We start from the raw sequence: 25,536 nt of genomic DNA, 5'->3' as shown, positions 1-25,536 counted from the left end.
AAATTTCCCTATGGGCTTGCTTCGCAAGACGAAACGTCTTGCGAGTTCTTGCGAGTTTGTTTCCTTTTTCTTAAAGCCGCTAAGCCGTTAATAGCTGCTAAGCCGCTAATAGCCGTGCTTCGCAAGACGAAAAAACCGCAAGACAAAGAGACTCACGGAACGGATTAATTTCGTCTTGCGAGGCACCACTGTATTAGCAGCCATGGATAAAGAGAACTGTCAATACACATTCCTATTTCCGTCCAACATTGTCTTAGGCCATTGTTATATAAAAAAGGTCAGTGCCTCTGTACTATTTTCCTTGTTTTATTTTACAGTGTTCCTTGATATTTTGCATATTTCTCTTAATTTTTGCATAGATCTTCCTTTCCTTGGAACTTTTTTATGTTGTTCATAAAACTCTTTCCATAAAGAACGACTTCTTGTAAGTAATAATACAGTGTGCTAACGTTTATGAAGCTTAATTTGCACACCTGCGCAGATACACATGAGCTTTTGAAAAAAGGTTGCGGCTAACACATATTTGTAACACCACTTTGAAAGATCCTTGTTCTATTTTGTGCTTTGGCAAAGTTTTACCTACATTAACAGCTAAGAGAGGTTTAGAATTGATTCAGATAGTTCTTGTCTCTTCTCTTATTTTAAAGGTTGGTTCATTTGTTGATGTGAAACCCTTACGTGATCACTTTATAGTTTTTATGTTGTGAAGTATTTGTGTGACCAACGCTTCATGTATAATATTCAGTCCTTGCTGTGTTCTGTTTTGTTACGTCTCTGAGGGGAAAGGAGATAAATATCCTATATTCTCTGCGGACCATTAATGCTTACATTTGTATTGCTGCTATCTAAAAAAAAAAGCTGTGTATATTATCCACCACTTCATTATTTTTCATAGGAAAAATGTAATTCATTATGATAAGCAGCAATTAACACCTTTATTGCCATGAAAGTGACGTGAGATTAAAATATGGAGCGAAAGGCTTTGCTTTTTAAGATAAACCGAGATGTTCCTGGGGAGCCCTTAAAATATATCTGTTTTATGTTCTTTTTGGTTTATAGGGAAATAATATGGGAGATCATTGAGGTCAACTAGAACATAAACTGTAGCGTGTCTCCTACTTGCTTAATTTTAAAACAGTATGCTAGGAGGATTCAGGTAAACATAAATAATGGCGAAACAGGTCGTTGTGGGAAGAGGTGGTTTTCCTCTGTGGCTTTTGGGTCCCTCCTACTTTTCTGCTCTCGCCCATCATGTCCTTCAGAGACTGACAGATTTGGCAGAACAAGGCTGCACCAGCCTTAAAATAGCCTTTTTGCAATTAACAGCTATTCACTGCATCTTTCTTTCTTCCCCCAGGGTAGATATTTCTTAGGCTGTCACTTGTTCTTAATGCTGTAGCGTCTGCACAGCTTTACAGGCACCTATCAGTACTTATCCAGTCACTGAATGCTAGAAGGAATTTGGCACCGTATTCCTACCGCTTGTGCCAGGGCAACAGCTCAACAACATGTAATATCCTGTTTTGCCCCATTGCATTGAAGCAGCAGTTGTGTATCCCAGCCAAAACACTTATTTGGTGGCATAATTATGAAGGAAGGCTGGGAGGGAAAACAAACCAATTTAAATATATAGCTGTGAAAACAACAGTAGAGTTTCCAGACAACTTGTCAAATTCTCTCCTATGTATATTCCCTCCTTCAATACTGCTACGTGTATCTTTTGGCTAGATCATACTTACATAGCAGACATTGCTAAAAATCAAGGTGGATTTGATGTAAATCAAATCGATTTAAATCAGTAGTCAGTAAGACTTGATTTAAATTACTAGTTAGTAAGACTTGATTTATTTTAACAGAAAAACTCATTCTTGCTGGTATCATCTTAATATTTACAACTAGATGAAGGTTTCATTTTTGGAATAATAAATTTTCAGAGTAGTTTTTGCAGTTATATCAAAAATTACTGATTTGGTTATACTATTAGAAATACATAGATGGATAATTATGAAATTATTGTGAGGTTTAATAAGTTAACTGTTTATATTTGGACAACTTTTCTGCTATACTTTATTGGAAGGAGAAAAATAATCATTTCCTTAATAACAATTTATAAACAATTTTTTTAACTAAAGCAATAACATTATAGCATATGTATCCATGATTGTTCACTGATGTGGTTCAACTTAAAAGAAGAAAAAACTTAGACTGAGTTTTAGCACACATGAAAAACTTAAAACAAATCCTTATTTCCTGATGAATAGCCTTTGGACTAAAATGTAACCTAAACAGAAAACTTATCTTTAGAAAGATTTTTCCTCCAAAAGCATTTTATTTTAAAAATGACAGAGATAATAATTTTAAAAGGTGCTAACAATGAGTTCTAGAGAGTTTTAAACCTGCAAATGTAGCACAGGTGGTCTCATTAGTAACAACAACAGTGTCATTCTTTTATAATGAAATCATAATTTTAAATATTAACAATATGTGGAATTCGTGATAGCATTCAAAATATGTCACAAGTTGGGATGCCAGAAAAGTAAATTTGACGATTTAAGAAGCGCTCCCAGGTGAACTTCTTCACAGATGAAAATCACAATAAATAAGCAGGAAATGCCTAATGTGCAAATTAGGAAACATTTTTCCATCTTCTGTAAAAGAGAATGTGCATTGGCTGCCATACTCTATAGTCTAAATTTGGCTTGTGCAGTAACCAATTTATGATGATTTAATCTTAATCAGTGTTGTCTTTGCAAAGCCAATATAGGAAAACCAGAGCTCCCAATATAATGACTTTCCTGAAAGTAATTTAGAAAATAATATGCTAGAAAGATACATTTAAGAAGCCAGGAACACTAATCAAAAAGTAACATTGTGGGTAGGTGTTCACCTTCCATGTGATAAGAATCACTTTGAGGGAACAACCTCTCTCCCATGTGACCTTCCTCATGTTGAAGAAGTTAACTTCTCTACTCATGTAGGCTCTAGGGCTGGGCGATATCTGGTTTTCAACATCGTGATATGTCACCATCTAAGCATCATGATATATCACAATGTCTGGAATAAGGAAATAACTATGTAGAGGCGAACATTGTAGGGCTGGGTGATACCTGGTTTTCAGCATCATGACATATCACCAGTTAAGCATCACGATATACTGATATAACACAATATCTGAAATAAGAATGGTGCTATGTAGAGGCATTGGATGGCTTCACAGTTTTTCACACATTGTGATTTTTGCATAGCGCGCAAACACACAGAAACATCGTAAATATATTTCCAAGTCAAAAATTATGACACCAAAATCACAATATGGACTTCAAACCGGTTTTGGATGATATATCGCCCAGCCTTAGTAGGCTCTCTGTGCAGGCCCTGAGAGTGCAGAGTTCTGAATCATCTGAAGAACTTGCATGAGTAAAACAGGTTCCCCACTGCACAAGTTACCCCACCAAAGCATGGAAGGTAATGGGGACACGGCAGAAGGAGAGTGGCCTGCTGTCCTCCTCAACATGCTTCAGATTGCACAGTGGTGGGGCTGAGAGTGAGCGCCTGTCTAGAGCGTCTGTGTTAAACAAATACTGATTGCTGAAGCAGCTGACAAACCATAGCAGGGAAAGCAAAGACTTTGGAGTTGAAGGGACCTGTATACAACTGTGCATGTTGGAGGAAATTTCTGCCCCAGTTAACGTAAGTGAAACGTCCATTGCGTATGTTGAGTGTATCTGAAATTACACTGACGTCTTGCAAAAGTGGTACACAAGGAAGGCAAAATAACATATTTTTTAATTGACTGTTAGTGTTGTCTTAGAACAATTATGTACAAAAAATATTTTTCCCAGAAAAATGAATATAGTTTGCACTGATTAGTTATATGTTTCAATCAAGTGCAGTGCTATGAATTTTTTTCCCCTTGCCAGAAGATTTCATTAGGATTTTCTGAAGAATCTAAATTTTGGGGTCATAGCTTTGAACTCTTTTCTAAAGCCTATAGAAAGAATCCTGTAACTTCTGAAGGTTCTCCTTCCCTTAAGCCTGAACTTTCTCAGAGGTACTACGGTGAACAGATCAGTTACTTCCTTAAGTCCTCAGTTGTAGTGGCATTACTTTATTTGCTGAGCCTTTTGATTTCTTGTTCACAGCCTGCTTTCTTTAGACTCTAAAGATCCAAACCCAATGCTTAAGCAAACTCGCTCTTCCTTTGTATCGGCTTAGCACTGGGTTCCTGCTTCAAAGGCTGGTTGTTGGCTACGTTGGGAGCTGCACAAAGCAAGCTTTGGCTGAGCCCCCACCCTTTTAGACAAGCCTTGCCTTTCCCTGCATATCAGCCTGGTACTTTCTCTAAAGCAGGCTTCTCACTTCTCCTTTATAGCAACCATTGTGCCCTTTGGATGACCAAAACCTAAAAAGAGTAAATCTGGTCTGAATTTTTGAGGGGAACGCAGAAATCTGTTTAGTGCAGGGAATATGTGGTAAGTAGCAGCTGTGATTTATTGCTATTTTTATTTTAAAAACACACATTTGTGCACCATTTCATTGTAGGCTACTTTCTTAGATTGAGCCCTCTGACCCTATAAAGCAAAAGTTGTGCTGTCCTTGGAAACCCTTGAATAGTCTACTGAATTTAATCATGGAAAGTCTTCTCCTGTAGTGTTCATTGAATACAGTGGTGCCCCGCAAGACGAATGCCTCGCAAGACGGAAAACTCGCTAGACGAAAGAGTTTTCCGTTTTGGAGGTGCTTCGCAAAACGAATTTCCTATGGGCTTGCTTTGCAAGACGACAATGTCTTGCGAGTTCCTGCTGGGTTTTTTTCCTCCCCCCCCTTTTTCTAAGCTGCTAAACCGCTTATCAGCTGATCCGATAAGCCGCTAAAAGCCGCTAATAGCGCTAATCCGCTAATCCGTCAATGGGCTTGCTTCGCAAGATGAAAAAACCGCTAGACGAAGAGACTCACAGAACGGATTCTTTTCATCTTGTGAGGCACCACTGTAGTCTTATCACTCCCCAAATAGCATATGGGCATAAGCAGCCTCTTTCAACACTGCTGATCTAGACACACTTCCTTAACTGCTTTATGACACTTCTTTGAGTCCTGTTGAAGTCTCTGGATTCCTCTTTTGATGCTTATGGAAATTCACATTCGCTTCCAGGATTACCTGTTAGTAGCACTTCATTACTTCTTGATTGGGACAAATGACATTCAGGGAATGATGGAATCAGTGAAGATTGGGTAGAGTGCTTGCACAAGCTGGAGGGCACTGAAGGCTGCTCTGGGGAGGAGGGTTGGGAAGGCCCTGTTGCATGAGAGGACCTCTTCTCATGGCAACTATCAGCCCATTACAGGGCCACTGCAGTTATTCAAGTTATGTGACCTTTTCTTCATATTACCAATGAGTTAATTTCTAATCTAAAGGTGTGTTTAGACTGGAGTGTATTGACTTGTCTAATTGCAGCATCATGGAACATGAAATCATGCCAGCATTACATTAATATCACTAACAGCATTGCTGACAGATCCATATTTTTGGACTGTGCTGTAAAAAATACTGGTCTACATCAAAGTTTTTGCAAGCTACACTGCGCCCATATAACTTGCTCACCTCCCTCCTCCTCCTGGTTTGCCACTTGTCCATTAACAATTAAAGTTAGATGCCATATCATCCAATTAATAGTTTTTTTCCTGGGGAGAGGGAATGCCTGTTAAGCTGTTTCAAATCTATAGTGCAGATAGCAGACTTGGCAGCTTCAGCTATTTTTATCTGTTTCTGTATATTTGCATTAGGAGAAAATAGCACTATAACTAGCTGCCTGGCTAACTGTACTGCTGCTTTTTCCCCCTTTTTGCAAATTCTTTTAAATTCATTTTATGAGGTATATAAAGCTGAGAGAATGGTTAATGGCAGATGAAAATTTAAAAATGAAAACCAAAACTTATAAATAGGCGTGTAGAATGAGTATAGGTGCACACGGGTTAAAATAACAAAAGTCCCAAGTAAAGAATATTAGTGTTATCTGATTATCAAGTATAGTTCCAGATGTTCAGGGCTTGTTGTGACAAGAGTTGCCTTGAAAATGGCAGTATAGGTGGTTTGTATAGGTGGTTAACTACTTCTGAGACATTGATTGCAGAAGATTCACACACACACACACACACACACACACACACACACACACACACAAACACACACAAACACACACACACAATCCCAAAACCATTTATTTACATTCGTCTGTTCATTCATCATTAGTTTTGTACTTGGAGATATTGTCTGCTTCAAAGACATCTGAACTTTTAGACTCCAAAGATCCAAACCCAGCGCTAAGTAAGCTCACTCTTCATATTCTGGGTTCCTGGTTTGCCTCCTGAATTTGTTGTAATAAAAGCACCCATTCTTCCCCTTCATGTTTGAGAGCTGGGGAAAATTGCAGGACAAACCACCCATTTTCCTCTCCTTACCAGCTGGCACAAGCAGTGTTCAGGGTCCTTCAGTGTCTCTTGTAAATAGAGAACATACGTTTGCCTTATCTTAGAAAGTTGATAAGCCAAGGGTACAAAAGTCCACTGAATAGTACAATGCAATTTATAATGTTTTAACTTTCAAAGTGCTTTTAAATGTGTGTGTGTGTGTGTGTGTTTAAATTTTGTCCTCACAACATATTTCAAACAATTTGTTGATCACGTTTATAGATGAAGAAAGCCACTAATAAAGACTGTGGGGCACGATGAGAGTTTGGTATCCAGTCTTCATATGTCCATTTGACATCTGTCTGTTGGTTCACAGCATAACAACAGTTCCTCACAGTAAAAACATTGGAGGAAAATGAAAATGTTTTCTTGTTTAAACTAAATTAAATAGACTTCCTTGATGCTCTAAGTCAGGCACCCCCAAACTTGGCTCTCCAGATGTTTTGGGACTACAACTCCCATCATCCCTAGCTAACAGGACCAGTGGTCAGGGATGATGGTAATTGTAGTCCCAAAACATCTGGAGGGCCGAGTTTGGGGGTGCCTGCACTAAGGGCCTTGTTTATTTTCATGTTACTTATCTGGTAGTAACCACTTTAAGACTTTTTACCGTTTTGACTTTTCATTATATATTCACCCTGCAAATTTACTAGAAAGGTATTTCAGAGTTCTAAAAAAAAAAGAAGGTTAAATTAATACTCCCATTCACTTAGCATACTAAGTGGGATAAATTTGTGGGTGCGTAAAACTCAGGTGCTTCTGTTCCTTAAATAGCCAGATGGTAGCTTTTGTAGGTCATTTGATGGGATGTTTAGGGAACTGAATATGAGCGACACACTAGGGAAAGGGTAAACCTTGTAGTTAGAAACATTTCAGAAGCATATATGCATTGTTTCTGAGCAAATTGTAGTAGTGATGAACAATCGGACTATGGAATACAGAAACAAAAAGCTGTTGGCTATGCAGCCATTTTTAAAATTCCACCAAGGGGGTGATTTGTAGTGTCAGCCCTTTAATTGAGGTTGGGTAAGTGTTGACATATTGAGTAATAGATTCTTGTTCTTTAACTGTATTGATGGAATCAAATAGATGAGGTTAAAAAGTCTCCTGGACTTTTTCTGTTTTTTTAAATTGGGAAGGCCTTGGTGTAAATTCTCTTTCACTCAAAAGGGAAATTAAGTAAGGGGAGAAGATGTGTAGCAATTAGTTTTCCTTACTAGTGAATACCAGTAACAGTGTGCTTGGTAAGGCAGAGCTGCCTTCTCAACACTGGTGTGTTGTTTACTGCTTGTCTGAATGGGGCTGAACAGCTGAAGGGAGTGGGCTGTTCAATCTATGCTGTTCATTTTCTTGAAGATTGCAACAGCAGCAGTAAAGGTTCGTCCTCATCTACCTGTTGTATATGTAAGGGACCCCTGACCATTAAGTCCAGTCATGGCCGACTCTGGGGTTGCGGCGCTCATCTCGCTTTACTGGCTGAGGGAGCCGGCATACAGCTTCCGGGTCATGTGGCCAGCATGACTAAGCCGCTTCTGGCAAACCAGAGCAGCGCACGGAAACGTCGTTTACCTTCCCGCAGGAGCAGTACCTATTTATCTACTTGCACTTTGATGTGCTTTCGAACTGCTAGGTTGGCAGGAGCAGGGACCGAGTAACGGGAGCTCACCCCGTCGCAGGGATTCGAACCGCCGACCTTCTGATCAGCAAGCCCTAGGCTCTGTGGTTTAACCCACAGCGCCACCTGCGTCCCGTTGTATATGTACTTGAATGCAATTATGGGACTGGTGCTGAAATCTTAGGAGACCCCCTTTTTTGCCACAGATGTCAGCATTCAGCCAGCAATCTTCTATCAAGCCAATTGGGTAATGTTGAAGTTGCCTTGGTGGAATGCCCTTGGGATTCTTTGAGAGTCATATTTCATGTATTGTTCTAGAGGGGGGGGGGAGTGTCAGTTCATGTAGATGTAGGAGGGGAAGGAGATGAAAGTGATAAAAAGCCCCAAAAGTCAAGTTCCGGCCCAGTCATTGGCGCAATTTTTTTTTGAAAACCAACAGTCACCCTGTTCCCTAGATGCAAGGTCACCCTGTTCCCTAGATGACTTGCTTCTGGACAGAGATCTGTTTAAGGTTTAACTGTACAGTATATGGTTTCATTTGCTTTAAGTGTTAACATTATATAGTTGCATGATATTTTAGAATGGAATCGGTATTCAAACTGTAGTCATAAAGTGATTGAGATGGTGACATGGAAGATTTCATTTCAAGTACATCTAAACAAAGAGACAAACGTTTCACTGTAGAAGAATGTCAGTACGTTCCTGAGCAAATTTCCTTACTTGTTTACTTTTTTTACCCTGCTTTTCAGACAATTGTCTCCCAAAGTGCCGCACGTCAGTAATAAAAGAGTGAGAGACAGGCCCTGCCATCAGGTTTGCAAACTAGAAAGACGAGACCCACAAGGGAAAGGGAAGGATGGGAAAAGGTCCACTAAAATTTACACCTAGCTTTAATTTGCAAGAACGTTCATTGCTTCCTAGTTTGCATTATTTAATTTGATATTAGGTGTCTTGGAAATTAAAATTACTCTCCGGCCTGTTAGAATTTTTGATTTCACCCTCTCAAGCATTTCTCAGTTTAAGCATTTGCCCTTGCCCCCAGTGTACATGCCTTTATAACAGACATTCTTCAAATGTTACAATTGCCCTCCTAGAGATTAACACTCTTTGAAGGTAGCACTGTTTATGTTGTAAGTGTAGGTTTCTGAATAGCCAGATGCTTCTGGCAAGGAATAATTGCCTCCAGGCAACCAGGCTGAGAAATGTCTCTCTCCAACTTGCACATATACCCCAGCCCCTTCCAGGGCGTGCAAATTAGCACAGCTGTGTGTAAGCAAGTGAACAATAAAATAGAAGTGTAGGTTAGTAACTGTTGTGGAAGGAGAAAGCTCGGAGAGCCTGCTTATGACTTTCCTTGAACAACTGTCTTGTGAGGTAGGCCAGTCATGCCCAAAGACTATCCCGTGTTGTGGCTACCGTCTTCCCCTCTTAATACCTGCAGTCCCAAATGGGAGGAAATTCTGGTAGGTCAAAACAATTGCTTATAAGGGGGCTCCGAGACAGGATGTCCTGCATTTGTTGGTCAAATCCTTCTCCATTTAACAGGAAAGACACGGCTAGCGTCCAGCTGTCTCCCTCACCCTGGGGTTCAGCACAGCCTGCTCTTTTCCCCTGTGAAATTCCACCTTTTCAAACAGGTAGGCTGCACCCCGAGCCAAGGAGATTACACTAATCCATATTGTTGGACATAAAGACACTTGGACCTCAACAGCTGAACTGTACAGAGTTTGATTAAGAATAACATAAGAAAAGGAAGACGACAAACAGCTGGGCAGAAGAATACTGAGAATGGGATAGCTGAAGTTTATCTTATTCTGATCTTGCTCCTTGCAAACAGGTCTCATGAGTAGCACAGCATAGATGGCAGACGAGGGACAAAAAATGTGGACTGTAGTCCATATTTAAGGGCTCAGGACACACATGGTTGCTGAATGACAGTTGGCGCTGTTCAGCATATCATAGGACATACTCTTAACAGCTTTCAATGGTGCGAGAAGATATCCCCTTCTCAGATCCAAAAAAGTTGCAGCTATCTGCAGTTTTAGAAATTAGCCAGGCGCGTTTTGCTACTGACATGGGTCCAGTTGTGACTAGGCAGAGATTTGTGGGCCGAGTACATTTCCGAGCACAATTCAAAGTGTTGGTGTTGACATTTAAAGCCCTAAACGGCCTCGGCCCAGTATACCTGAAGGAGCGTCTCCACCCCCATTGTTCTGCCCAGATGCTGAGGTCCATTGCCAAGGGCCTTCTGGCGGTTACCTCGCTGCGAGAAGCAAAGCTACAGACAGAGGGCCTTCTTGGTAGTGGCTTCCCATCGGAAGTCAAAGAGATAAACAACTACCTGACATTTAGAAGACATCTGAAGGCAGCCCTGTTCAGGGAAGTTTTTTAATGTGTGACATTTTAATGTATTTTTGATCTTCGTTGGAAGCCGCCCAGAGTGGCTGGGGAAGCCCAGCCAGATGGGCGGGGTACAAATAAATTATTATTATTATTATTATTATTATTATTATTATTATTATTATTATTATTATTATTATTTTATTTATTTATTTATTGGCACCAGGTTGGTGACCACAGTTTAAAAACCTCTTCCTTAGTACATAGCTAATACCATTTCCACTGTGTGTGTTTCTCCTTCTTGCATACTGGGACAAATGAATTATTGTAAGAGCAGTCAAACAATGTAGTTGAGATCATAGACTTGTAGAACTGTAGGTTTGAAAGGGACCCCGAGGGTCATCCAGTCCAATCCATTGTGGTGACCGTAACCTAGATTTAAAGTGTCCTTTGGCACCTACCTTATATATTTGAGTTTCACCACCTGGTGATAAGCTTTGCCAGGATTTCTTGACCTTCCCACCAGGTATAATTTATTATTTCCCTACCAGACAGGATTTAATAAAGAAAACTTCTGGATATTAGAAGGCACGTGCCTTGTCCACTAAGTATAGCAGGGGAAGGAGACTAGATATATGTCACAGTAACTTCTTTGGAATGACTTGCAAGAGTGTTGAGTTGTACGAAATGCGATGAAGCTTTTTCAGTGCCGGGTTGCAGACTAAATACACCTGTATGAGCTGCAGCTATTCCATGCATGTCATGCTCGCAGCATAAGTTATGATCCAGCAAGCTAAAAACTACTGAGCATCTATTCTGGCCTATTAGTTACCCTGCCCCTACCTCTTTCTCCTACACTCACCCCCCATTCTCAAACAGGCAGCAAAAGCAGGAATATTTACTAATCTCCTTACATGGCTAATGGTCCTTCAGCTGTGAGATTCTTCTCTGGGAGTCCGCATGTTCATTCAGTCCCAGTAAACCATAATTTGGCTTACTGTGCCATGAGAACCAAACCTGTTTTGGCTTTGGTGGAGGAGAAGGACTTCTTCTCAAAAAGGAAGATGAAAGATTAATTAATCCCGTGCAGAAAATTGTTAAAAGCAGACCTCAGCGTTTGCAGTTTTGGGCTCTAATAGTGGATTTGGGATCTAGGTTTATTGTGAACTCCCCAGGCAGTACACCTGTCAGTTGCTAAATCATCATCACAATCAGTGCTGTTTCTCTAGAAATAGAAGTGCCGGAACTCACCATGAACACCTTCTCTGGCAATGGTGCTCACCTGAAAGGTGCCAGAGTTCCGGTGAGTTCCGGCTGAACAAAAGCCCTAATCACAACAATAATCAGTTTATTTGTATGCCACTTGCCTGTAATAGTGCTCAAAGTGGCTCACAACACTTTGACCAATAGTAAAAATAGCAATTTAAAAAAAAGAACAGAACAATGATAAATAATCATAATGTCAATAAATACAGTAAAGCCATGCAAAAACAGTACAAATAAGCTGTGCTTCTAGAGTTCTGTTACTTTCTTTTTCCATGTAAAATAAAAATTCCAGGTTCTGTGTAGGGTTTTTTTAAGGAATTTTCCTCATTGCATCTATTAATTTGCATAATTTTAAGGCATGCTTTTGGTTTATACATGCAGTGGTGCCTCGCAAGACGAAAAGAATCCGTTCTGTGATTCTCTTCGTCTAGCGGGTTTTTGGTCTTGCGAAGCAAGACCATTGACGGATTAGCGCTATTAGCGGCTATTAGCGGCTTTTAGCGGCTTATCTGCTGATCGGATCAGCTGATAAGCGGCTTAGCGGCTTAGAAAAGGGGGGGTGAGGGAAAAAAACCAGCAGGAACTCGCAAGACATTGTCGTCTTGCAAAGCAAGCCCATAGGAAATTCGTTTTGCGAAGCACCTCCAAAACGGAAAACTCTTTCGTCTAGCGAGTTTTCCGTCTTGCGAGGCATTCGTCTTGCGGGGCACCACTGTACCACAAATGGCCCAATATTAACCAGGACCTAATCCCTCCCTACCAATACTCAGTTTTGTGTGCAATAGGCTTCAGGGATTGTCTCTTCAAAGAAGGAGACAAGCCAAGATGAAAGAATTGCAAATAAAAGACAGGGTGGAGAATCCCATGGTGTACTTCAACATATACGCATTAAGATTACACTAGTGCTAAGTGGATTCTGTAACCTCCCCTGTGAGAAATGGGAACTATTTTTGCCCGACAGCTACAGAACTCACTACCTGTAACAAAATGTTCATTCCAAGTTACTAACAGGGTAGCTGTTAGTTTGAAGAAGAAAAGAAAAAAGAAAAAAGAGAGAGAGCAAGATTAAATTTAGGCAAGTACAGTATGGGTCGATACCCTTTTATTTCACTCATTTTTCTAGCTCTGCTTGCTATAGAATAGCATGGGAGAAAACATGCTTCTGAAATGTTCTGCTAGCACAGAAGGTTAATGGATGTTTTCAGAATTCAGATTGGCTTGTCACTTGAGGTGCTTGCTTCAGGTTATATAAAATCTAATGTCTCATTAACTTTGAATGTCTTGCAAAGGAAACTTGTATGTGAAAGAATAACAAGGGCCTGCCAGAAATGAAAACGGAGATGCGCAGCCTCCATTTCCAGCACACACAGCATTGAACAAAATTGCAAGACTGTTGGTGACTTCAAATATACAAATGTTTCATTGAATTCCCGCCCCGCCCCGCCCCCCGACATACGTTATTCAAAGGTTTTTTCCAAGTATTGGGCAATTTACGTTCTCAGCATAACAATGTTTAGGTGTGTGTTCCTAGAGAAATTGGCTGAAATACTCCATAGAAAAGAAACAGCCATTCCTTTCCCACTCCTGCGTACAAATTTGTATAAAGGTAAAGGTATAGGGACCCCTGACCATTAGGTCCAGTTGTGACCGACTCTGGGGTTGCGGTGCTCATTTCGCTTCATTGGCCGAGGGAGCCGGCGTACGGCTTCTGGGTCATGTGGCCAGCATGACTAAGCCGCTTCTGGCGAACCAGAGCAGCACATGGAAACGCCGTTTACCTTCCCGCCAGAGCGGTACCTATTTATCTACTTACACTTTGACGTGCTTTCGAACTGCTAGGTTGCGGGGATTTGAACTGCCGACCTTCTGATCGGCAAGTCCTAGGCTCTGTGGTTTAACCCACAGCGCCACCTGCGTCCCTACAAATTTGTATACATGCATGTATATTTTTTGAGATGAATGCAAGGAGGTATTTGTCTGAAGGCATATCTAAAAGTAACATAAGTTAGCTTGCTAGCTGTGCAATGGACCATTCTCACATGAAAGAGATGTGCGTGTGTGAGGCCATTTTAACATCCTTCGCTATTTGCATTCAGCATCTAAAGCAGTGGCAATTGTGTGTTCAGACCCAGAAACTTCCCCCTAAATAAATTCACACTTGACTCAAATTTTTGGTTTGGTTTTTGGCAGAATTTAGGCCACAACTTTATTGATTACAGAAAGTGACCTCTCTGCCATGCAGGTAGCGCTGACCCAGGGTTCCAGCATAGGTCAGCCAAGGGTGAACACCTGGATAGGTGGAAAGCCGGCAATGGGCTAACTCTGCCACCCAAATTTCCCCCTGGACTCAGGCACGGGCACAACCCCCTCTCAGGAGTTGACCAAACCATCGAGTCCCTGGATTCCTTTAACTGAATACCCTTCACTTAGGGATGGTGAGCATGTTCTCCCATCCCTATCACCTGAACCAAAGCCTATCTGCAACCTTACAAGTTGTGACGATTTGCTACGCGGCAGGCGAAACCCAAATGGCAACAGCCAATCAGCCAAGTGGGGAAAATTCCTGCCGTGCCCCTGTCCCAATGACAGACGGCACACAACAGCATACCAAGGTCAGGCGCAAAGCCCTGAAAGTAGGGAGAGGTGGGCGGGTTTTCTGAATGCACATGCCTAAAGAGGAAGCTCTGAGTCACATGCATGGTCATAAATAGGTCCCTCAAACCATTTGGACTGCGTCCCATTGGCCAGATTGCACCCAGCTACGAGGGACCTACCAATCGGGTGTTGTGGCTGACCAATCGTACCCACCCACAACACAAGGTGCCGGTTTTCCAGGTCTCACCGCAATACGTGCTCTCTTTAAGGGAGGACCCGATTTATTATCCACAGTGGTTCTAGGGGCTGTAGGGAGCCAGCCTTTGTATCTCTACACATCTGGAAGATTTTAGATTCTCTGTGTTTGAACGAACTGAGCCAGGTACTGGTTGTTCACATTTTTTCAGGTAAGAATTCTGAAATGCCTGCTAAATGGCCTTCCAACCGCCTGAGCCTGTTAGTTCCCTTAGAGGTCACTGACTGAAGAGACACAAGCAGAGGCTGTCCAATGAGTAGTCCCAAGACTGAAAGCTGCACCTTTACATTCCTGATACTCCTTCAGCTTTGAAGTCCCTTTGAATTCATTTTGTTTTATAAATGTTTAAGCAAATGAAAGCTTGGAGGCTGGGATTCTGGCTGTTGTTAGGCTTGCTGAGGAGATAGAAGAGCTTATTTGAGATCTTGGAGCAGTTTAAATGCTGCAGTCTTGTCACTGAACAAGCACCCACTTCATAGTCTCTTGGATAGCTGTTACCTTGCCTTGCCTTGTCATGTCTTGACCCTTTGAGGCTATTTAGTATGCCACCTGGCATGGGGCAAGACTCTTATGAAGGCCACTGGTACCAATTAAAGTGGAAATCAAGAGGTCTCAGGATGAGCTGTAATATACAGAAAAAGGTCAGCTTCCAGTTTTATATGGCAACTTCTCCAGCCTCCATCACAAATTCAGGGAAGAACACAGTACTGAAAAGCTTGTACCTCTTTGATACAGTACAGGGAATTCTTGTAACTTCTGTTAGCAAACTTCTGTTAGCAGACACATGTTTCACTCACATACGTTTGAAGGGTCTTGTGTATTATTTAAGTTCTATTCTCCCCTTCATCCCTAAGGAGCCATGGGCAGAAAACACAGAACATCTTCTAAGAATAATTCCAATACAGATGCAAACTGGGGGGGTGGGATCCTTATTTTAAATAAAAAAATAAATAAACTTGTTGTAAGAGTTGGAAGGTACCCTGAGGGTCCTGTGATCTAACCCCCTGCAACGCAGGAATCTCAAAGCACAGTCTGTCTCCCATTGAAACCACACCAGACTTTCCTTAGCTTTTCAGACGTGCTAGTACTGTAGTTTTATTGCTGCACCACTAGGACGACAACAGAGATGTATTAAGGCATTTGGACACTGGCAATAGTACATTTTAGCAGAATTATCCGGTAGCTCGCACAGATCTCAAAATGGGGATAATGTTTTACACATGATAAAAAAAAATGTGTGTTTAATACTGCCATGAGATATGCACATCTTTTGTGGCAATGGGGAATAGTTTAGTAATTCTAACCAAGACTAAACTAACATATGCACACCATATGCAGAAGAAGCAAGCAAGCAAGCTCATGAGGCATACAATGAGGAGGGGGGAGTAACTGAAGGGGTAGGTGGAAAGTTGTGGGGGGGTCTTGAAACAAAGGCTCAGAGAGGCACACTGATCTCTTTTTGGGCTCCCATTGCAAGTTAGGCTTCAGACATGAGCATTAAGGGATCATGGGGTTTTTTTTGCATTAGTTTTACTCTTTATTTCCAACTTTCCTTTCACATGGCAGTACCCATCGCAATATTGAACCATGGCTTTTGAACTGATACACCAACAAGTCACGCTAATTCTTAAATGGTGGGGAATGTACCCAAATTTTGTCAACACAAGACATGGTTAAGAAGGGGCTAAAAACTGATTTTTTCCCCCTGGCAGCAAAAAATACAGAAATGAGTGCAGAACATCAGAAAGGCTGAATAAACTGCTATTGGAATACAGCCACAGGCTTTGTAATATTGTGGATTTATGATGGTGTGGTGATTTTAATGGTTGTGAGTTGCCCTAAGTGATGTCAGGGTGAAAATGTTCTTTTACACAACACTTAATGTAAATAAATAAGCTTCTGTTAAGTGTTAGCTTGTTTTGTTTCGTACCTGATGCCTTACCCTGCCTTTCTTCCATCATGAAACTCAAGGCAGTATCTGCGGCATTCATGTTTGGTACCCAGATCCAGAGCTACATTACTTGATCAAGCAAAGATGCTGACTATATACCACTTTGAGCATCTTTTTTGACACATAACTCTAAGCTTAAGTGTAGATTTCTAAACACTGCTTCTATTACCACACCAATAATAAGTAATTCCCTAAAACATGATTGTCACATATTCCTTCTCTGCTTTTGGCAGTCGGTGTGCTGTCATTTCCCCATAACATTTCTATTAACTGTTGATTAGAGAGTCCCACTCCAATTTCTTCAGATGTTGTAACCAAATCTTGCTCAGTAATGTTGTGGAATAAGCTGTGGAACAGCTGGGAGGCTGTATTAGTAGGAACTTTGTATGGTCTTTTTTTACTTTTGATATATAAGATAAGTCAAACTTAATGCAATACTCTTTGTGCAGGCGTGGTACTGGATTTTTTCCCTTCTAGAACTGGTGTATAGACAGGGAAATTGCAAACCTCAGTGTACACTTCTCATTCCACTTGAGTGCATAAACATTTCTTTTAAAAATGAAGCATAAAAATCTTGCAACCCTATACACACCTACCTGGAAGTAAGCCCTGTTGAACTCAATGGGACTTCTGTATAGGCTTGTTCTTTGGATCATATGAATTTATATTCCTTGTGATGAAAAGCATTGCTGCTTCTTATATGACCCCAGTTGTTAATTGCTTCCAGTTTCTTTGTCTCTGAGAAAATGTGAAGGCTAAGCGGAAAGAGATGTGAGAAAATTAGTCATTCTTTGATGCATTTCATGAGTATTAGTGGATTTCTTGGGGAAAGATGACTATGACAATGAATTCTATTAATTGTTCAAATTGGAATTCAAATTTCAGTGAGGCTGTTGGTTTATGGAAGAGATCACATTACAACTTGGAGATACTGAATATGTACAAAAGTGAGACTTTATTTCTGTGCATTTATGAACATATATTTTTGAAAGAATGTGAAGGGCAAATATTGCTTTTATTGAAACATGAATGAAACGTTAATAGTGGATTATTACTTGGCTGTTAGGCTGCCTGTGATCACTTCACTCTTGACTCTGTCACAGAATCTCTGGTTGTAGTAAAGGCAGGTATGTTCCCTTGTTTTGTAAGTTATCTTTAGTAAATAAAGTTGAATATTGAATCAGTAGTTAGTGAGAAATGCCTACATTGGACTTCTATGAAGTTTGGGCAAGTAAGTATTCAGTTCGCATACACACATCAGTAATGGCAAGTATTTGCTGATTAGATTTTCAGCACTTACCATATTTTTCACTCTATAGGACGCGCCGGACCATAGGACGCACCTTGTTTTAGAGGGGGAGAACAAAAAAAAAAAAAAAGATTTCCCCCCTCTCTGCTCAGCGCCCCTTCAGTGAAGCGGCAGGAGAAACGGAGCCCCTTACATTTCTCCTCCCGCTTGGCTGAAGGGGCGCTGCGAAGCTCTCCCTCTCTGCTGAAGCTAGGAGAGTCTTGCTCTCCTGGCTTCAGCGAAAGGCACCTGAAGCCTGCGGAGCGCAGCGGGAACTCGCACTGCTCTCCATAGGCTTCAGACGGCTATCCCTGAAGCCTGGAGAGTGAGAGGGGTTGGTGCGCACTGACCCCTCTCGCTCTCCAGGCTTCAGCGATAGCAACGTGAAGCCTCCGGAGCGTGGAGGGAGCGCTCCCTCTGTGCTCCGGAGGCTTCGCGTTGCTATCGCTGAAGCCAAGAAGCCTGCATTCACTCCATAGGATGCACACACATTTCCCCTTAATTTTTGGAGGGGGAAAAGTGTGTCCTATGGAGCGAAAAATACAGTACATCTCTTATGGAAATATCACCAGCAAATGAAGTAACATTATCCAAATGTTTGGGGACTTAATTTGCAGCACGGTGCTTCTTGAGCTTTAATTTCTAACTTTCTCAATATTCACTCTAATTTCCTGCAGCTAAGGTTGTCTGCTGTTGACCCAAGTTATATGAGCTGCTTCCTTATCAGTAGTAGCTACTCACTTATTGCCATAATGCTGCCGTTAACATCTTTAAAATTCCACCAGCTATTTTACATAACCTTTGAAGAGATGTAGTTAATAGAAGAGCTTAACTTTAGATTTTGAACGAATGTGTAAGACCCACTGAAATCAGCAAATCCCTAGATGCAGCAGCCCTTACAATTGCTAATTCAAATAATTTGTTATGCTTCTTCTTTTAAAGTCAGTGAATTGGAATAACAATTCTGTGCACCTGTATATGTGTGTGTTTAAAGTCATTCACATAGAAACCAGTCTCCCACCTGTATCTAATAAACGTGCTGACTAGGAAGTATTTGACCATGTGATACATTTGATAATGTAGCTCTACTCTAAATTAATTCATCATGGTAGTTTATCTGCGAGTTGTAGGATTTGGTTACATTTTTAATAGCAATTTGAGGGTCCCAGACTCCATCTGTTTCCTAAAACTGTTAATTCCTACTTTCGTAACATCTCCCTTGGCCAGCTCCAATCCGTCAATCGCTTAATTGTACTACAAAAGGTTGAGAAAGTCAAAAACAGCCAGGTATTATGTATATCAGTTCCCTTGAATGTTGGGCCATATGAAGCTAAGATGCTTAGCAAAATTCGTCGTGAGAATGACTAGATAGGTTGGAACAGAATTTGACCTACCTCCGTTCAGTGCATCTGAGCTCCACTTTTCATATCTCATAAGAATTGTCGTGTCTGTTGTGTGATTTGATTGTTCGCCTGGAAGAAGCTCAGTCATTAGGAACTCCGTCATCTTAAAAAGTAGCAGAGTAGCAGATCAGTTTTTCTTAGGACCTCAGCATGAAATGAGAAGAAGCTTAACTCTTTTCTCTCTTGCTGCGATCCCATCCAAAATCACCAGCACCTGCTACTAGTGCCAAGGAGGAACCTAATGACTTCTTGAGCCATCCCCTGTAGTTAAAGTTTGCTAGTTTTGCCACTTTGAGAAGGTGGGACTAAGGCAGAAATAGTCTGACCATTCAGCTCCCAGGAGTAAGAGACAGGTATCCAATGGAAGCAGATTTTGGGGAGGGAGGGTGGGGATTTTCTGACACCCCACCTTAAGGTGGTGCTACACAGATTGGTTGGAACCAAATGGGAGAAATGAAGGTGGAAATGTTCCCTAATATGAGAGAGGATGTTTCAGCCACCTGCCTTGCACAAGACCATTTTCTCTTGGGAACGACTTTCCTATACATTTTCTTAACACCTTCTATCATGTTAGGGCAGGCAAGTTCATTATGGGCCCAAAGAGGCAATCGGCTCTTAAGCAGCTAAGGAGCTGAAACTGGAGTTCTGATATAGATTAAAAGCCCTAATGGAAAGTTGGGATGACCAGGTTAAATATGGACCACGGCACAGAAAAGTATGATTATTTATCTTGCCTGGGGAAGAAGGTCCTTGCTGCTGTGCTGCTTTTGCATGATAAGAGCAATTAACCCTTTTTCGGCTTATCATTGCTCACTGGCACCATTCAGGAGACAGAAGACTCAGCTTTTAAAATCATCTTGTGGTTTAGAGTGCCAGGCTCCTCTGCATCTCTATTAACGATGGTAAATACTTGCACTGTTTTGCACCCCCTGTAATTCTGTACTGTAGCTTCTTCTATATGCCTAGGCATACCCAAAAGATTAGGATATACAAAACCCTACATGACTTGGGGCCAGCATCTGGAAAACCACAGGTTAGCCCAGGTTTTCCAATCCGCTGAAGAGGCTCTTCTTTCTCTTACGCCAACATCTGAAGTGCATTTGGCAGGAACTTCAGAAAAGATCTCAGTGGCTGATCTCATTCTCCGAAACTCCTTGCCAAAGGATTGCCAGCTTGCCCTATCTCTAACGACCTACCAGCAGGCAGAGTCCATTGCTTTTTAACTAGCTTCACTTTCATTATTATTTTTTCAATCGTGTTTGTTCTGGTTTTATTATTGTTATCTGTCTTCAGCACCATTTGGGGAAAGTCAGGAGGTAAACACATTTGGAAAAGTTTTTAGAAGCCATTTTGAAAGATGGAGTTGTACCACTAGTGCTACTAGTTAGTATCAGAATAAACAAATTTTCACTGTCCATTCCATTATAAAATATTCCATATAAGAGTGTTTTCTTTTTTCCCTTTCCCCTTTTTTTGTGCATGCAGACCTTTGCAATTTTCCCCTGGGTATTCACATTTCTTGCATTCAGTGGATTGCTCTAGAAGAGGAAAGAGTGGAAGCAGGAAAATAGTGGAATCCATGAACAGCCTCGGGTGGCTACAACAACATCCTCCCTGTGGGTGACTGTCCTGGTTTTCCACCAAAAAGCCTCCCTTTCTGAGAGCCCTGTCACAGCTTAGCAAATCAGTAGCCTCATTAACACTCTGTGGTTTTGGCAGTCAGAACAATGGCAGGTAGCCAGACTCCAAATCCAGCTAGGCTCTGGAGAAGGAATGTCAGGAATCCATCAAATTAACTGTGGAGATCTGCCTGGGGAGGAGATCAATAGTGAAGTTGTAGACAATGCTGACAAGTCAACTATTTCATTGTCCTCTATAAAGATGGGCAAAAGCAGGGGCATGGGCATTCTTGGCTTCCTTTCTCCCTTTTTCTTGCACACTATAGCATTCTGAAGAAGGTGTATCACTTTACATGAAAGAGATAGTGATTTATGGTGTAGTCACATATTCTCAAACTTAGGCAGGATTAGGCACAGACGTTTGCAGTGTTAAATGAAGTTTTGATTCCATTTCCTCATTTTTAATCCATTAGTAATGACTGAGTGTAGTAAACCTGTCATCCATTAACCAAAGAAAATGTGCAATTCTGATTTACATGTATCGGCGAGAGAGCACATGCTAATGGAAAATTTCTGAGGTACTGTTTTCCCCGTTGTTGTATTTAAAACACACACACACCAAAAAACTTCTCCATGGAAAACACATTGATGAAATTGCTGATACTCTGTGCATCTTTCTGAGCCACTTACTAGTAATTAGAACTAAGAGAAACTGATGTGAAACTTCAAAGCACTGTGTGTGGCGCTTTCCAAGCATAAATTGGCACAGGAAGCTTAAGGTATTCAAGCATAAATGGCAATGCAAAACAAACAAAAAACCCAATCCTTTGTAGGAAAGGCCACATTACCTTTCAGCAACCTGAAACAAACACAAAAGGAGCTAGCCACTTTTCAGTGGTTCCAGAGCCAAATGCAATTCATTTACACGCGTCTGATGATTTAAATTTTAGTGGGTTGATGTATGCAGATTGGCCGTGAGTGGAAGAGTAACATGAGAAAGGGACTCGGTTCTTTCAAAGTTATGGCGAATCCTGAAGTTATCTGGTACGCAAGAGAGAGCAGTGCAGAGTTATCAAGATTTCAGGTGAGAGCCACTGGAGCGATTAAAAGTCCATCCTTCAGATGGTGCCAGATAATTTATCCCAGTGCCATTATATGCTATGTAGTTTGCCAGACCTTGAAGTGGATCTTTTTTTGAGTCGAGAACAATGGGTTAAAGGGAAAATACCTTCAGTGCAGGATATTTGAAATCAAAGTGACGTATTCCCTTTAATTTCTTGAGTAATTTGAGAGAAATGTGTGAGTACCATATATTGACTTGGTTTGGAAAATAAACATTGAGATTCAGTTTAGTAGCTCTGTAGTAGTGGCTAATGCAGGGAATCGTCATTCTGTCCCTAACCACATCCAAATCTCTCAGCTATAGGTCACATATCCTGGGAAATTTTGTATCATGAAAGTGCATTTAAAGGATTTTTGTACCACCGCACACATGCACTTGCTCACACACCCCACAGCAGCAGGATGAAATTAATATTCCTGTACCCATACATTTTTTGCTGCCAAGGGGTAAAACAGTTTAGAGGCTGTATTAAAAAAAACCAGTTCCTAAAAATAATGTGGAACTACATGAAATGTGTGGTTTGTGGGAATGTTCTGGGGTGCAGGAGAGGATATATTGACTAATTATATCCTTATCCAACTTGTGCTAACAAGTTCCCAAAATATCAGCAGAGTTTATAGACATTCCCCTTTAAGTTCGCAACGGTAACGTGTGCACAGGTTCGCTAGAACCTCTATAATAATTACTCTGGTAATTTCCCCTTTGTTCCCTCTTAAAATACAAGACACAACACAGTCTTTATAAAAGTATAAAAGAGTTTACTCACGTTCTGTTCACAACATGATCCCAGAAGGCAGACAGGCTTAAAAAGGTTACATACACTTAGAATCTATCTTGTTGTAAGATAGACCTTATCTCCTCTCTTGGCTGAGAGCCAAGAGGGCATCTTTAGATGCTTCCTCATCGAAGGATGGCAGAGAGAGAGAGAGATGGCTGCCTGCCCTGTGCTTTTGTCATTACCTGCACAGGTGAGGCCACACCCACCTCTGGTCACATGCGGAGGAAGTCCGTCCCCAGGAAGTTTACCTGCTTGCTGGACAGACATCCCTCCCCATGTTCTAACATGTACACTCTAGGAATGTTGTCATTGACTGCTCCTGTGTTTACATCCCACATGGTTTTACCCTTGTAGTCAGAGGCAGGACATTATTTGGTATAAAAGTGTTTTATTTCTAAGTGATACTAGGTTATGCTGCCATATGAAGAAAGGTTTGTGGTGGGAAAGGGACCATAAAGTGTTTTATGGAACTTTCTATTTTTTTAAAAAAATGCAATTCAATTAAAATTGAACATGATCATTGAAGCTAAACAACCCCAAGAAAAATGAGGCTTGCTCAATGTTTGCAGGAGACCTGACCCCTAAACTGCAGAATATGGGTTTCAGTCAAGATGGGCCTCATCTGGTATCATTTTCACATAACCATGAATTATGGTACACTGTTACAGTACCAAGTGGATTTTGAGATCTCACGTTTGGTTGATATAAAAAATGTTCGGTGGGATTTATTGGCTTTCCCTTATATAAAAAAGGAAATGTACAGAATTATTTCTTATTTGACTTTGTTGGTTGTCTGAATATCCACCTTGTCTCTTTTCCGTTACCTGTTGTTTGACATTTAGTGAGATATTTTTATATCCCTTGGATACGAAACAGCTTTGATCATGCTAGGAAAGCAAACTACAGCAGACTGAGCTATAGGCTTCTTGGACATTTGTGCACATTGACCTCCAATACATGCAAGCATTTCTTTAATCACTGCAACATCTAAGGTAGTTCTGTGTGCATATTATTAGATCTGTGTGTGCACATGTACACACACACACACATGGTGGTGGTGGATTATATCCAACATTGCAGGGAAAGGGCAAGCTATGCTTGCTGGACTCTCTTTCCGCACATTAGACTTTGTTTAGACCTTGGGATCGCAGTCTAGAGCTTTGTTCTGTTCTGTCAATTTAGAGGTTTACCTAAAGTGACTTCTCCTCCATCAAAGGACTGGTGCATTCAGTTTGTTGTGTTCAGGTTTTTACTCAATATTAAGAGTCTAGTTGCAGCTATTAAAACTGGATAGAAGACGTCTTTTCTATATATGTTGTACTTTTGAACATTATCTTTTTCTGTCAACCTTACTGTCCAAACAATGGTCTGACACTGAACAAACCACATTGATAAAATCATCACAAATGTTACCTTTATTTCTGCTTATGACAGGTTTGCTTCTAGCACTTGTACAGTTAAATTCACAGCCACTGCAAAAATGGAAAGGTGAATAGTGTCTTAAACGTGGAGGACTCATTTGAAACCATATACTGTATATGTATTTTTGCCCCAATAAGTTAAAACGATGCAAAGAAGCTCAACTGCCTTATTTGTTTAAAATATAACGACACTTGTTACAACTAATTTTAATTGCAACTCCTATATTAGAAGTGCACATTCTTCTCTTAATGACTGATTGAACCAGTGTATTTGTTTTTTTCTGCTAACTTCCACAATTCTGTTCCTCTCCAGATCTTTCATGAACCCTTTTACCTGGATGAAGGTTGCCTCCAATAAGATTTCAAATACGCATTCAAATGTGTATGTACTTGAATGATTGATTCATTTCTGACACATTTTTAAGAGGTCAGGTTGCAATAGGATCCCACTTGCACAGTGCATCACATCCCAATTGACGTACGCATGTAGGCCTACTTTTTTTACTACATATTAATTGACCCAACTATACTGATATACTCCTTCCTCAAGTAGTTCAAAGCACGGTAAAAATACTTTAAAAATAATGCTAAGACTGTGTATGCGTTGTACACAGTGAAGCTTTTCAGGCTCCCTTTCATCACAGTAACTCCTTGCATGCACACACCAATTTTTATTTTTACTTTTATTTCTTAAGATCAGGAACTTATCTGGGGTGGCAACTCTGAAGTATTAGGGGTTGGGTGCTGAAACATTTGCTCTTTTCTTTCTAATTTTATACAAGCAGCAAGGGAAAAAAGCATTGGACAATGTAAGCTCTGCCAAGCTACGACCAAAAGCCTTGTTTAAGCAGCACAATTTTCACTTGTCTGCAGAAGCTTTAGTAATAATGTCCTGCAATTTATGTAGGACTGTTGTAATGTCAACAAGTATTCTGGTTTGTTTTAAAGTTTTGGTTTGTAAACCCTAGAGGTTTAAAACTGTAGTTATAAATATATGCAGGATTTGGTAATGGAAGAACTTTTTTCTTCAAAGGGCATAATCATTTGGCACTATATGGAGCACTGATTTTTTTTTTTAAGAATTCATTTGTGTATGCTTGCAAATTATTACAACATTTGTGCTTTTCACGCTGTGTATGTTGTATTCCAGGGTCCAGTATCATTTATCATGTTAAATTTTAAAATATGTGATACAAAAAAATGCTTCTGGAAAAATGTGATACAAAAAAATGCTTCTGGAATGATTGGCAGTATTTCTTTATTTATTCAGTAGTATAAATGACATGGCACTTCACAGAGGTAAAACACAGATAGTATAAGTTTGGCTAAAAGGGAGGACAATCTGGGATTGAGGAGGAAAGAAATTCCGTTGCATACAATGTATTTGTATATGGAAATTCTACTTGATGAATA

At 40.6% G+C, this 25,536-nt stretch overlaps 1 protein-coding gene across 6 annotated transcripts in view; it reads left to right on the top strand.

Annotated features, from left to right (window-relative positions):
• The window catches only part of CTNND2 (catenin delta 2), a 220,212-nt gene that overhangs the window by 13,759 nt on the left and 180,917 nt on the right, over window positions 1-25,536 (top strand). For 3 of the 6 annotated variants that reach the window (XM_083519172.1, XM_083519174.1, XM_083519171.1), the window contains exon 3: window positions 24,437-24,505. The exons of the other annotated variants lie outside the window; for them this stretch is intronic. In XM_083519172.1, the coding sequence (XP_083375298.1) occupies window positions 24,437-24,505 (69 nt within the window). The remainder of the gene's footprint in view (window positions 1-24,436; window positions 24,506-25,536) is intronic. 6 annotated transcript variants of the gene reach the window in all.

The sequence above is a fragment of the Podarcis liolepis genome (assembly GCF_965112155.1).
Source record: "Podarcis liolepis genome assembly, chromosome: 8".
In the NCBI taxonomy this organism is placed as follows: domain Eukaryota; kingdom Metazoa; phylum Chordata; class Lepidosauria; order Squamata; family Lacertidae; genus Podarcis; species Podarcis liolepis.
The sequence above is the reverse complement of the archived record's forward strand: the minus strand, read 5'-3'. Positions and strand labels throughout refer to the sequence as shown.